General features: G+C 53.3%; 1 protein-coding gene across 1 annotated transcript in view; it reads left to right on the forward strand.

Annotated features, from left to right (window-relative positions):
- DPP6 (dipeptidyl peptidase like 6) overlaps window positions 1-14,734 on the forward strand; it is a 780,578-nt gene that overhangs the window by 642,583 nt on the left and 123,261 nt on the right. Inside the window, exon 9 of the mRNA XM_068550205.1 lies at window positions 13,405-13,559. Within this exon, the coding sequence (XP_068406306.1) occupies window positions 13,405-13,559 (155 nt within the window). The remainder of the gene's footprint in view (window positions 1-13,404; window positions 13,560-14,734) is intronic.

Consider the following 14,734-nt stretch of genomic DNA (forward strand, 5'->3'; position numbering starts at 1 on the left):
TGAAATCCACGGAGCTCTCCCGCTCAGGCTGTCCATGGCAACCACCTTGGCTGCTTCAAAGGAAGGGGTGGGGGGGAGGGGTGGGCGTCTCCCGGACCATCGCCGCCACCTCTCTTCTGTCCTCTTCCCTCCACGGGCACAGCTGGTTTCGGAGGAAGAACTCTTCGCTTGGGTACGTGGTCTGGGCTTGGGGCAGAGTACAGCTCACCTTCCCACCTGGAACTGGGACCTCACATCTTCATCCCGAGGCACACTGAGTGACTGCAGGTTGAGGCCAGGTGCAGGCCCGGGAAATTCAGGGGGCGGGAACAGGTGGGGACCAGGTGGGCTGTGGGCAGTGGCTTGGCCCTGAGCTCGGGGATTTGCCTGCTTTGCAGTCTCCCGTACACGCTAAAGGCAGCGCGGCACCACTGTGTGACCGTACCTGGGGTGACCGGGATTCCCTTCCCCGCGTTCACACCGAATTTCTGAGCTGTGTCTCCCTAGTCAGGACCTATCTGTACAAGTCGAAAGGCAGCCTCTCGCTCTTTGAACAATAGAACCAAGACTATTTCATAATTTGATGCAGTTAGGTATGGAAACTGTTCCGAGTGCTGTTTATAATTCACAGTTAATTAACTTTCCTTTTTAGAAAGAAATACAAAAACTTGAGACCTAATTTCCTGATACACATTGTTTTTGATATCCATTATTTTTAAAATACGTTTTCACTGATGTTAAGAAATAGTTATGCAGACTGTCTCAGGCTGATTAAGGTGACTATTGCTCTGTTAGGATTTTCTTTGAAAATATGTTAACGTAATGAGCTTTCTCTGCAGTGCATCCTAAAAGGAAATATTCTCGTCTTCTAATTTTAAAGCTGAAGTCAATGTATAAAAGAAATGTTACATATAATTTTAAGGCTATAATTTTGCTTTGTGGTGAAAAATTCTAACTTTCAGAAGAGGACAAAATAGAGTCAGCACTTTTAAGAAACGGATTCTTCGTAAATACAAACGGTGGTAAATCTCAGTTGGTAGTTAAGTCACTATCCAATTAAAATTCCAATTTCAGAATGTCAGTCATTTTTAACTTTCTTGTGAATATTATTAACAGGATGATCAGCTTTGGCAAAATACCAGGAAAAAAAATATGACTGTCTAAGGAAATTAAAAATCGCTGTAGGGTTGATAATACGTTTTACCTCAACCAGTCACTATTATAGATTATTAAGTTACCATCCAGGAGTACTGTGGTGGAACGTTCTCTTTTAAATGGAACACGTTTCAGGAGCTGAACTTAAAACCATTTCTGGTCAGCGCCAGGGCACAAATGGCGGACTCTCTCCAGGGCTGCCTGACCACCTGGCAGTTGGCCTTGCAGAGAGTAGCACTGGGGGGGTGATTGGAGATCTGCTGGCCAAGTTCATTTTCATTTCGTGTTCAGTGGCTCGCACGGGATCCAGAATCACAGGTGGGCACCGGGGCTGTGGTGGGAGAGTGGTAGGAAAAGCAGAATGGAGATGGGAAGATACCAAAGATAAATGTCTCTTTCAGTATTTTCCACAGATATACTCCTTTCACATACTAGCTGTGCCGTTTGAGCCAATTATTTAAACTTCTATCCCTTTAAGTTTCCTAAGGGAAAAATAAAGGTAATAATGGTACCTACTTGGAGTGGTTGTTTGGAGGGGTACATGAAAACTTACTGAAACACGCACGCACGCACGTGGACACACACGCGTGAACGTTTTGCCTGTAAGTTTTGATGGGAAGAAGGAAAGAATGATTGGCCCAGACCTGGGGTTAGAGGAGGGGTCACAGTGAAGTGCTGTCTGTGTCAGGGCTGCCAGACGAGGTAACCTCCGCTTTCTTCTTCACTTTGCCTGGATCAGCCCTGTCTTCCTAGCGTTACTACCCTCGCCAAGGTCTTATTAATTATAAAAAAGAAAAGTGGGCAGGACTTCAGTGGGGGTTGGTTTGGGGTTGTTTTGTGGCAGGCAATATAACTTTTGCAGGCGCTTTACAAAATGAACAATGAAAAAGTAGCAACGTTCCTGCCCTGAGCAGCTAGTGTATCCCCTGCGGCTTGCTGTCCCCGGCGAGGCGGAGATAACCCGCCAGGGCCCTCCAGGGAGCGTGAGCTGTTTGCTTTTTCTCTCCTCCAATTACCAGGACCAGCGGCAAGGGTGATGGACACTAAGGTTTCCCTGATGGCGAGCGGGTTCTGTCACCAGGTGCCCGGGCACACCAGACGCAAGGCCGTACCACAGTGGCCACATCAGTTTGGTCCAGGCTCATCTTGTGTTTGAGCTTCTGCTCCCTCAGTTGGGACCCTGACAACCAATCTCCAAAGACCCAGGCTGATGTGTATTCCATGATGATAACAGATGTTGTGCAGGGCTTGCTAGTGTATTCATGTATAATAACTAATATAACTCTTACAACAACCCAGTGAGGTAGATACTGTTATCATCCCCATTTTACAGATGAGAAAACTGAGTCACCAAAAGGCTGAGTCACTTGCCTAAGGTCACCCAGCCTGGGAGTGGCCCTGCCAGAACGTGAAGCTCAAGAGTCTAGCTCCAGGGTCCATCCTCCTGAGCACCTCATGTAGGGCAGGATGCTGTGCACGTGGCTCCCTCCAGGTCCCTCTCCAGGACGCCTTCGGGGATGGGCAGTCACCCTCCCGTCCGACCGCCACCCAGTGGTCAGCACTGTGTGATACCTGACTTAGCACACGTGCTGCTCATTGAACATTAGAGCAGAACAAAGGAAAACGACGTCTGCCACCACGGTCGACACCGTCCTCCCCATCCACCTCTGGTCCCTCCAAGGATCACACGCAGCCTCTCCCCGGCCCTCACCCACCCCTCCCCACCCCCCCAGCGCCTGGGAGAGTGACTGCCCTGCAGGGATCCGCATGGTGTCTGCAGAAGCCCAGCCCAGTTCACGCAGGCTCCGTCTTCTCTCCTGCACCCGACCTCCCCACCCAAAGACAGCGCACAACTGATGCTGGGCCGACAAGCCTTCATTGCTTGGGGTCTTGCATGGTTTTTTAAATGCAGGCAAAGTCATTCTGCAGCAAGAGCCCCTTCTTCCTGTGGCCGCCTGCCCCGAGGATGAGGGAGGTCAGATGCTTATGTGCAGGTCTCGTTTTTCCTGGTCGCTGGTAAGGTTTTCCCTTTTGTGTGAGATCCTTAAGGCGGAAGCCAATTCCCTGAGTCTCTTCTGTACCCCAGAGCGTGCATCGCAGCGCTCGAGTGGCTGGTGCTCAGCGTGGTCGCCGGGGGAAGGCCCTGGGCACACAGGCGGGAATGTTGACCTTGAACAAGGGCCCGCGACCCCGCTCACTGACACCAGCACACCAGCGGCTTTGGAGCTCTGGAGGCCACCTCCAGGTCCTCTGTGGGCAGGTCGGCGGGCAGATCAGGAGATGCTCAGACAGGCCGGGGCCGGGAGCAGGGGCCCGAGCTCGTGTCCTCACCGAGTGCCAGGTCTGCTCTGCGCCTCCCGCCACATCCCGAGTGCGCCTGCCATGGCCAGGCCTGCCTTCGGGCTGGTCTAGACTCACAGATTTCCAGTAGACAGAGCCTGCCGCAGCCTTGGCCACCCTCTGCTCGTGGCTGCTGGTTACTTTGCCAGGAGCTCAGGAAACAGGATGGTGTTCTGTCTGGTGGCGGACATTCTAGAACCTGCTCAAAGGAAGTTCCATCCACATCTTAGTCAGGGTGGGGAAGTGGGCGGTGGGGCCTGGTCGGGGCGTCTGCGAATCCGCACCTGCGCCTGCTTATCCTTGGGACCAAATAAACTGTATGCCACCGTACAATTAACTGTCCGTCCAATATGTGCAGACGCTCTTGTGATGAATGAAATACAAATTATTCTAAAAGACACGTTGACTATTTCAAACTGGATTAAAATGTGGAATCTGCAGTGTTTTCCTGTAAGGAGGTGTGCTCGTATTCAGAAAGGTTGAGAAAAAGTAATGAAAGCCAAACCCCTGATTTCACAGTCAAGGAAGAGAGGCCCAAAGCTGCGGGATCAGAGCTGGGGTCCGGGTCTCCCCAAGATGGCAAGTGGCCTCCGGAGTAGTAGGTGGAAACCATTTTCCTAGGTGATGCTATTTTTGTATGGGTTTTTCTCCAAAAGGCACTTTTCTCTCTACTAGGACATATCTCACTGTTGTGGGGCCCAAAGCTTATGTGACTTGGGGGACCCTCCTCAGAAAAAAACTCTGATAACGAGCACAAGATTGGGCCTGAGAAGGGGCCCTGTGTCTTCAGCTTCTTCAGCCACCGGCCTGTGTCCCTGCCGGGTTCACCTTCCTGCGAGTTCTCCAGACTAGGCTTCTTCTCCCCGGAAAGCACACCCTCCATCTCAGGGCCCCTCATGTTTGCGTGTGTTTGATTATTGCTTGATTATCTTCCTGATTAGGACCTTAATGCCTCCTTCACACCAGCATGGGAATTTAGAGTAAGGGAGGGGATGTGGGGCTGGAATCTACTTACACATGAGGCACGCGGCTCGGGAGCATGGGGCCCTCTGTCCGGGAGCGGCTGCCCTCTGGCCTGGCACGGGGGGCGGCAGGAGGCCCTAGGAGGCAAGGGTCTGACCCCAGGGCCGGGCCACGGGACCAGCACAGAGACCAGAGACCGGCTGGCTCTTCCCTTCCCCGTCCCCGAGCCTCAGGAAATCCAGCTCTCAGCAGCGTCTCCTGCCTTCCTCTCATTTGTCTGAATCCTGGCCGAGGCCCATGCTGGGACCCCCTACTTCAAAAATAAACTTGAATTCAGACTGAGAGCTTTGTTCTAAAGTGCTTCCTCAGGGGAGGGGTACAAGTCAGCAGACGTGGTTCTCGTTCTCCGAGGCACTGAAAGACCGTCGTAAGGGCCGGTTTCTCTGTGTGTCCAGCACTGAGCGTGTCCTCTGTCTGCTTTGTTAGACGTTTCTTATCCACTGAGTGATGAGTGGGCAGACGGCTGGATGAATGCACGTCTCTGACACGTGGTCCCCTGCCCGGGCGTGGAGCGGGTGAATAGAGGGCAGCGGCATAAGTGCTGGAAGGTCCCTCAAGTGCCCGTGGTGAAAGTGAAGAGGAAAGAGCAGGGAAAACCCAAAGAAAGATGACCACGCAGGAACAGGAGCCCAACCCACCAGCCCAGGTTTCCTCCTCCCCTGGCCATCTTTCTTTTCAAAGCTTTTCTTAGCTGAAGTTGTTTTGTTCTCAGAGGTCCAAAGGCAAAGGCTTAAACAGTGGCCCCTGTAAGGTGGGCAGAGCTAGGCAGGCACAGCTCTCCTCTCTCCTCTGCACCAGCTGGGAGGCTGGGCTGCAGCCACCTGAAGGTGCGCTCCCTCAGGCGTCCCAGGGCTGATGCTGGCTGCCAGCTGGGCCCCGAGCTGTGCTGGCGGGGACGTCTGACACGTGGCTGGGCTTTCCCACAGTGTGGTGGGCGGTCTCGACGGGGAGCAGCCCAGGCCAGTGAGAGCCCGAGGCGGGAGCACGCGGCCTCTCATGACCCAGCCTTAGAAGCCACATACGTCACTTGTGCTGCATCCTGTTGCTTCAGCGGCTGCAGAGGACTGCTCCGGGTCCAGCGGAAGGGACCAAGGCCTCACCTCTTATTAATGGGAGAGCGTCAAGTCCCAGAAATGTCGCCAGGGCCGATTTTGGAAAATACTGTCTGCCACACTAAGCAAGGTGTCGAGCTCAAGAGAGGAATTTGTACTAAGGTATAAATGACCCCCCAGGGAAACAAAGAGCATTAATAACCCAAAAGTGTTGTCAAGAGGGTTTTATGGGTTCAGCCTTGGAAGATGCTTCTGATGTTTGTCTACTCCAAGTGGCTGTGCACCCGAAGATCTCCCCCAAATGAGTCCACCCGGTAGTTAAATTCATGGGCCAGGTGTGGCACAGGAGCCGACAGGGCCTCGGGGAAAACAGTAAAAGGCAATCGGTCACGCTTACGAGACTGGGGGTTTGGAAGCCATAGACACAGAAGGCCTCCTGTGAACCTCTTGCCTTAAGCGATGGTCTAGCCACTTCTGCAGCAATTATAAATTCAGGAACATCTTACTTTCTGCTTTTGGAGGCAGTCTATGAATTTACATTGTATCTCTAGGAAAACACAGGCTGCTTCCTGACGACTGCATTCTCGACAGAAAATCCAGGCAGCAGGGGATTCATGGTGCAGCTGGCCTGCCCCAGTAGTGAGCTGGAGCATGAGATACCGGGAAATAACTGAAGTGGAGAAATGGCAGGCGGCTGAATCAGAAGCAGGAGGATGAGCATTCTTGGTCTTGCCGTGCCGGCAGCGGGGCTGTCTGTGATCTCCGGCCATTCAGAAACGCAGAGAGGACGTAGATGTGTCTCTGCACCCCTCCCCCCTCCCGAGCTGCACAGCTCATAGAAATGTGTGTGCGGGGTCAGATTCAGCCTCCTGCTCCTGATAAAAATGGGTCTTGGCCTTCCCACCTGCCCCAGGAAGGTGAGGCTGCAGGAGCCGGTCCTGCAGGAGCACGTGCGTTGGAAGAGCCCCGAGAGAACACGGCAGCAGGTTCCCCAAAGGGCTCTGAAGCCTCTCATTTCCCTTCTGTCTCATGTTTGCGGCCCCTCGTCTGCCTTGGGGTTCTTTTCAGCCAGACCCAGTCCCGAGCGGCCTGTCGGCCTGGGGAAACCTGGGCCGCAGCCGTCGGGGAGACGCAAGCCTGCCTCTGTCCCCGGCCTCCTGGTACCCACTGTCTCTCCCCGCTGCCTCTCCCCACGCCCTTCCAGGTCTGCACGACCCTCCATCACCCCTGTGGACCCTCATTTTCCGGCATCTGGTGCAGAGGCCGCCCCCTGGGGGATTAGCAGGTCCGGCCTCAGCTTGCGAATGGAAGTAGAAGTCTCTCTTCCTTGTTAAAGTGCTGTCGGAAGACAGATGAGCAAGGGTCCTTTCCTGGGCGCGGGTCCTTTGCAGACCCCCCAGGTGGCTGGCGCTCTGTCTTCTACTTGCGAGTGATATTGACCTACAGCTCTAACTCCGTGGGTTTGTCTGACGTTGAGGACCTCAGGAACTTTGTGACCTACTCTGGACCCCCTAGGTCCATACTATGGCGTTTGCCACCTGCTTGGTCTACAAAGTCTCACCTCGTGTCTGCTCTCCAGCCAGCAGGACAGGGAAGAGGCAGTGGCGGCCACCCCCTTTCCTTTAAAGGAGGACCTGGAGTTACTCAGACCTTCTGTCCTAGCCCATGGGCAAGAGTTCCCCCCTGCACACCTGACTTCACACCTCCCCCCCTTCACACGGGAGGCGGGGAAGGGTCTTTATCCTGGAAGACCATGTGCCCAGCTGTGATTCATTGCTTCCTTTCCTAAAAGAAAGGATGGGTTATTGGGGAACAGGTCGCATGCCACCTCCCCAAGAGCTTTCTCTAATTTCCCCCCAAAAGAAAGAGACCTTCTGTGTCCCCAACCCCTGCGTTCCTGAGGTTTCTGCTCACTTGGGTGAGGGGTGGGAGTGGTGGTCATATTTTGTTTACTACATTTCAGACTACAGAATTTCATCTCTCCCGTGCTCTGGCATAGGGTTTAGGATGTATCGAGCCCTCAGTCTTTAGCTCCAAGTTAATTTCTCTCAACCTCCAGATTCTCAGCTGTAAAAAGGGGCTTAATCCAGGGTTCTTGTGAGTATCCAAGATAAGCAAAGGCAAGTGAAGTATGTGGCGAGGGTGAAGGCTGTAGAGTAAAACATGACATCCCTCAGACGCACATTTACTTGTTGATCACCAGGCTCAGGAAGGGGGCGGTGGAGGTTTCTCTGCCAATCGTGAGCAGACACAGTGGAGGTGTGGTGGGGCCTCGGGGGAGCACAGGGCGGAGGAGGGATCCGGGCAGGAGAGCCGCCGTCTGAGGAGCGAGGAAGCCTCGGGCTGTGGCTCTGACCCCGAGCCTGGCACTGAGGCCCCTGCTGCTGTTGTGTCCCTGTGGTGACTGCTGGTGACTCTCCTGGTTGAAGGCTGCGCGGGGAGCGCTCGGCAGTAACGCGCCAGGTCCGGTCCGGGAGGGTGGGCGGAACCTCGGCGTGCAATTGCAGGGGATTAGACCTGAAGAGGAGCGATTTATCTAGCAGCGTGAGGGCTGTCAGGAGTAGATGAGTTGTCCCATGCACAGTGCTTGCAGCGGGGTCTGGCTCATGTTAAACCAGAAAGTGCACTTGAACCTGACTGGGGTTCAGGAAGGGTCCCAGTCACAGCAGGTCCCCAGCATGTTGGGTGGAAGCTGAGACAAGCCAGCTCGATCCGCCCATTGGAGGCTGGGACGGTCCGTGCCAGGGCCTGCAGGAGGCAGCCCAGCACAAGCGTCAGACGTGTGTGTGTGAGTGCGTGTGTGCGTGTGCGCCGGGGGTGGAAGAGGCCAGGTCCAGCCCAGCTTGTTGTTAGGGCTCAGGCCAGCGGGCACCCCCCCATCCTTGTCAGGTCTGGCTTAGAAATTCACCCTGCTGAGTTTCAGGGCAGAATTCAGCTGACTCTCTCCTACCAGCATTCTCCCAGCAAGGAGCTGGTTCTATGGCAACCAATACAGTCATGACCTTGTGCAGGCTCCTGGGGCTACCATAACAAAAGACCACAAACTGGATGGCTTTAAACGGCAGAGATGTATTGTTCCAGTTCTAGAAGCTGAAAGTCTGAAATCAGGGTGTCTCTTCCAGCTTCTGGTGGTGGCCTGCTTGCTGTTCCTTGGCTTGTAGACCCATCACCCCGCTCTCCGCCTTTGCCGTCACCTGGCATTGTCCCCTGTCTGTCTCTGTGTCTCTTTACTTTTCCTCATGAGGTCACCAGTCATATCGGGTTAGGGGCCCCCGTCCGCCTCCAGTACGACCTCATCTTAATGTACATCTTAATTACATCTGCAGTGACCCTATTTCCAGATAAGGTCACATTGATGGGTACCAGCGATTAGGATATCATATCTTTTAGGGGGACACAGTTCAACCTACAACAAACTTTTAAGCAGAACCTACTCTTCTTCTGTTCAAGTAGGTATACACCCCCCCAATAATTTGGAAGCCTGTTTCCTATATGCTAATAAGACCTTCAACTGACAAAAACACACAACCTAAAAGATGCAAGTTGTGTCTTACTCAGGGACCTTACTGAGGACTATAGCCTGGGAGACAGCCTCTCAGATAGCTCTGAGGGACTGTTCCAAAGAGGAAAGGGAGGAACCAGGATATACAGGAGTTTTTGCTGAAAAAAATCATGTAATCAGATATGAAAAAAGTACTGCTAATCACAAAAACCAGACATCTCAAGTTGATGCTTGCAGGGCTTTTCCGTGTACGGGAAGATGCCGGAGTCTGGTCTCGCTGAAATTATTCCCAGATACGCATCGTCACGATCTAGGGCCAGTGCCCTCTTTTCCTCCATCCTGGATCCCCCTCAGGGCGCACCGTGGGCTGCAGTGGCTGCTGGCTTTAAGGCAGCAGCGTCCTTTGTTTACTGAAATGGCCGGTGGTGTGTTTCTGTCAGCAGACCGCAGGCATGCATTTCCAGAATGCAGTGCCTGTTTGATCAGATGTGACATACTAACCGGCAGGTACACGAAAGTCACCCGCAGAGCTTTTGCTTAAAAGGGGCTTGTGCCCTTCCCCCACCCCAGTATATACTGACTGTGCTGCCTGGAGTGGGCCCGAGCGTCTGTGACGGGAAGCACCCACCATTCCCGCGTTGCCCTGAGAACCTCCCTAAGTGATTCCGGGCAACCATGGTGGACCGACCTTGGGGGCCCCCTCTTATTCTGCATCTGGAAAACTCGAGAATTCCTCCTCTTGGCTGGACTGGCCTTCATCACCTTGAACCCAAAGGGGATTTTGTCCTTCCGGATACGGATATGCCCTTAACGTGTGTGGCGTGAATGACAACATTCACATAGTGGAGTTGGCTTCTTTGAGATATGATGACAAGAAATGAGGGAAATGGGCCCAGATCCTACTGTGAGCTTCAGCTGCATGGATAAAAATTTCTGCCTCTTCAAGTGAATGTCCCCAAATGTATCTTTCTTACTTCATTCTGAGAAGGTCCGTGGACGGGACAGGGAAGGTGGAAGGAAAGCTGTATCCTCGCGTTCTCACGAGTTATTTGTACTTGCTCAGAAAGGCAAGTTTCTCCTGTTGTTCCAAGCCAAGCGTTCATGCAGTTAATTTAGTTGAAGAAATAGGGTTTTTTTCCCTGCAAAACTCTGTCCATAAACTACATTTGATTCATGGCATTTAAGCCAACTGCCTCATTAAGCTGGAAGCCTGAAGAAAACATTTGGAGAATAGGGACATTCTCAATTAACACAAAAATGTCACGATTTCATTTGCCTGGTCCTTTTCCGCATAGTTTCTTATCCTTTATCTCTTTAATGAGCAGCTAACTCACAGGAAAATAAAAACACCAAGGAACAATGTGTTATAGGGCATTTGGGGAAAATAAACTGCAGCCACCCTTTGTGTGTGGCCCGGCCTTTGGCATGGAGGAACTTCTTTTCTATTTGTGAGCATCTTGCTGTGGGATGGAACTGAAAGGAACATTTGCCAACACACACACCAGATATTCGTCATCCCTGAACTGTGTGGTTTCCAGATTCCCTTCCGACCAGCACATTTATTGTCTGAAGCCTGTGGTCCTTTTCTGCATCTGTGTTGTCTGAGCGATGCGTTGAGCTCAGTGGAAATACTCTGACATCTGCTGACAGAAGGGACAGAAATAGTACTTGTCAGCCCAGCATCAGGCCTCCCTTCTCCCCTGATTTTGTCTCTCTCACCCCTGCATGTGTGACCCCCCTGCCCTGCACTGACCAGACCAAAGCAGGAGCGTTTCCTTTTGGTCTGAGGGCAAGTTCTAGAAATGAGGTGGACACATGACAGGTGGATGAGAAGCTAGCAGTGCCCTCCTGCACCCCTGGGCCCGTCTGGGGGTGAAGGTGGCAGGACCCCTCAGGGCTGCTGACTTGCGGTCCCTCCCATTTCAGGAGGTCGCTCGGGGTCAAAGAGAAGCCTCAGAAGAGTTGTGTCAGCAGGGACTGTGTTGTCTGCTTGCTCTTGTGCGATGCTGGCTCTTCTAGAAGCCTTTGTTGCACCCACCGCTTTTCTGTGGGGATTTTCTGGCCGTGAATGAATGTGCCGTGAGAGCCGTGGCCAGGCTCGCGCGGCTGGTTTCAGGCGGACGCCACCTCCTTGGCCCTCTGCCCCTTGTGTCCCGCTCACTGCCAGTGATTCCCCTCGTGCCCTGATGTCCCCGCCCTCCCAGCCCTGCAGCACAGACACCATGGAGCAGAACCACCCAGAAGCTGCATTGCGAATGGTGCCTGTTTTTTCCAGCTGACCATCTGCTGGAGTCTCTTGCCCACTGTCCCACACGCGCCGGCCAGACGAGTCAGGTGGTGCTGGATAAAGTCATTTCTCCATCCCCTCCTTCCATACCCGCACCTGAAAGTCACTCTGCTGGCCGCCGAAGACAGTGGAACATTACAAGCACTGGAGAGTTGGCTGACTTCCTTTTTTTTTTCCCCTCAGCAGACCTTTGGGTTTTTATCAGCTCTGCAGAAGCTTCTGAGTCGTTTCTCGGATGCCGCAAGGTCACAAAATGCTGTCAGGGAGGACGTGTTAGAGGCAGCCGCTGTGCCCCTTGCTTGACAGCTGGGGGCTTGTTCGGGGCCTCCGCGGTCGATGGCAGGACAGGGGCAGAACCCAGGACTCGGGGCCCCTTCACCATCCTTCACTGATCAGCTGTGCTGCCGGCCTGGGATGTGTCCGGGTGATGGGAAGTCAGATATGCCAGGGGCTTCGTGGTGGATGAGACTCCACTGTCTGGTGCCAGTCCCGGGTCACCCTGGGTCACCCTGGGTCAGGGTCCCTGCAGGCTGCCAGCAGGCCTGGAGGAAAACCCTCGGAGGGCCAGGGAGACGTATTTAGAGGGAGACCAGCACTTCATGAAGGGAATAACTCCTAGCATTGCTACTGCAGGTCCCACGCAACATGGGGGCTTGTCGCACCGAGAAACCAGGCCAGTGGAGCCAGTGATGGAGGGACAAACTGCCTGGTCGGCCAGTCTCCCGGGAGAAGGAGTTGCAGTGCCCCGCTTTCAGTCCTGAACTTGGCTGTGGAATGCTTTTGTAGCCACTGCAGCAGGGCCCTGACTGACGCAGCCCTGCCCCCCGCTGTCTCCATCCTGCAGCCGGCAGATCCCCGTGCCCCCCTGGCCGGGCCATCAGGCTGGCCCGGCTCCTGGCCTTGCTGCCTTGCTTCTCTCATCTCTGTGACCCTTCCCTCCGGTGGCCATCACCCCTCGGCTCTACTCCGATTCACATCCTGCCCTGTGTGGTTGATGCACTCACTCTGTTTTCTCAGGCACCTCAGTTACCTTTCTGTCCCCACAGGCTCACAGAGCCGGTTTATGGTCTACACCTAATAATGACTGGTGAATGGGACTCACAGTATGTGATTATAGAGCTGTATTGGTCTTTATTTTAAAAACAAACCTAGGGGGATTTGGTTTATAAAAATACAGAGCGTGTACAAGGAGGAATCCGCCAACCTTAGAGCTGTTTCGCACCGAGATGCTCCTGTGACCCTAGCACTCTAACGAGTTGTACCTGGGAAGTGTCTTCTCTTGGCTTGTTCAAAAGACACAGTAGAATTGTTCTTTCCAGAATAGATAACAGATCCTACAGCACTCATCCCTAGTCAAAACTCTAATTAGCCAAGACTCTTTGGGGCGGGCAGGAGTGATGGGTGCTCCTGGTTGAAGCCTGAGAGGATTGCTGTTTCCTCTTTGGTCCCGCAGAAGAGAAGGCCATTCTGTTTCTGCCACGTGGAGTGAAATCACCTCCGTGCTTCAGAGTGCAGAGCCTGCTGGCCTTTGAACACCTTCCGCTCCTGCACGGCTGTGCGTGAGGGGGTCTGTGTGCCGGCGCGATCCCTAGCCGTCTCCTGCAAGTCGATTTTCTGGGATTCAACCTGCAACACAGTTTACTTCCTCACTTGGTTCTGCCTGGGTGTGCCCTGCTTCAGAGTGAATATATCTCCTCTAATTCTCTTTTTCTGATCATCTTAAAATAATAACCCACAACAGAACAATAATAAGTCAATTCAGAAAAGACTTGCTGGGCTCATCATACTCAAATTTGTGCCCCCCAAAATGGTTTTTAGACAGTTAGCCTCTGTTCGGTTGGGCCTTGATTGATTGGGTTTGCTGTGCTAGGGTTTGGTGGTCAGACCAGGCACCTCTGAAATGAAGGCGTATCCCGGGCACAGGGAAGCCTCCTCAGAGGCTGTAGAAGTTAAATGTCCCCGAGGGGGCTCGTGATTTCCTGTCCAGCTCCCGTGGTGCCCTGGCAGCCCTGGCCGATACTCCATCCATGCCATCCACAGTCCTCTGCTTTGTTTGTTTCCCTTAGAGGAGATTTTGAAGACCCACATCGCCCACTGGTGGTCTCCAGATGGTACGCGGCTCGCCTACGCCACCATCAACGACTCCCGGGTGCCAGTCATGGAGCTGCCCACCTACACCGGCTCCGTCTACCCCACCGTGAAGTCCTACCACTACCCCAAGGTAGGCGTGAAGCAGCAGCAGGATAGCTCTGCATTATTCATCAGCTCCCCCGCCCAGCCGGCTCCCAGCGTGGAGCTGTGATAATCAGACGTGTTATGAGCAGTGCAGTAAACAGAGGCAAGATTAATTATTTCCCATTACATTGCATTAAATTCCCATCTTTGCTCAGTTGAATTTTTCGGCAGGTTTACTTTCTTTTAAATAATGGAACTACCGTTAATCATTTGTCTAAGCTTCATTGCAACCAAAACACATTACCTCCCTTGTGAGTCCGTGGTGACAAAAACTCACACTGCCCACTCTGGGGGCACCCTGTCCTCTAGTTCCTTTTTTAAATTCTGGGAGGTCAGAAAGACCCCTGTCTGTGCCTGGTCCCCTGGGCCTGGGCTGTTCTGTCCTTGGTCATGTTCTGACCCATACTGTTTCTAATTGCTTCCCACAAAAAGCCAGCAGAACAGCAAGGGTGCAGGAGTGGGGCAGGGGACGGATAGCCAAAGCCCGCTTTGTTAGCAAGTCACAGCGTCCTGGCGTGAAGGGAGGGCCTGATGCCGAAACCTCTACCACCCACTCAGTTGGAGAGAGGCTGGTGCGCAAGAGAGTGGACGCAGCTCTGCCTGCACCCACCTGGTGACAGGGTCCCCACGTCCACCCGGGGCTGCCTTGGAAGGACCCCTCCAGCCTCTGCCAGTGAGCCCTGGGCCTCAGCTTCCAAGCCATCAGAGGGCTCTGGGAGCTGATGCCACGTGCCGTGTATACCAGAAATACGGGGCGTTCCAGCCTGCAGTTTGCAGCAAGAGGGGCGACAATGTCCAAGCGAGGCCAGTGATGTCCCCAGGGTCCCAAGCCAGAGAAAGGAAACACCAGGTGTATCAGTCAGCTCAGGCTCCGTAACAAGTACCACAGACTGTGTGGCTTAAACAACAGACGTTTATTTCTCACTGTTCAGGAGGCTGGAAGCCATAGATCACCTAGAAATGGAATGGTTTCCCTGGTGAATCCTTTTATGAGAGCCCCCCCCCCAATCCAGGAGTGATGTAATGACCTGAAATCCAGAAAGGTACAGGTCCCCTGATTTTACAGTGAACTCTGGGACAGGTGCTCTGAAATTGGAATTATAAAGCCCAGATGGCTCAGGATTTGGGGTTTCATGTTTTAATAGAAAGTCAGCATATTCT

This window comes from Eschrichtius robustus, chromosome 8 (genome assembly GCF_028021215.1).
Source record: "Eschrichtius robustus isolate mEscRob2 chromosome 8, mEscRob2.pri, whole genome shotgun sequence".
NCBI lineage: Eukaryota > Metazoa > Chordata > Mammalia > Artiodactyla > Eschrichtiidae > Eschrichtius > Eschrichtius robustus.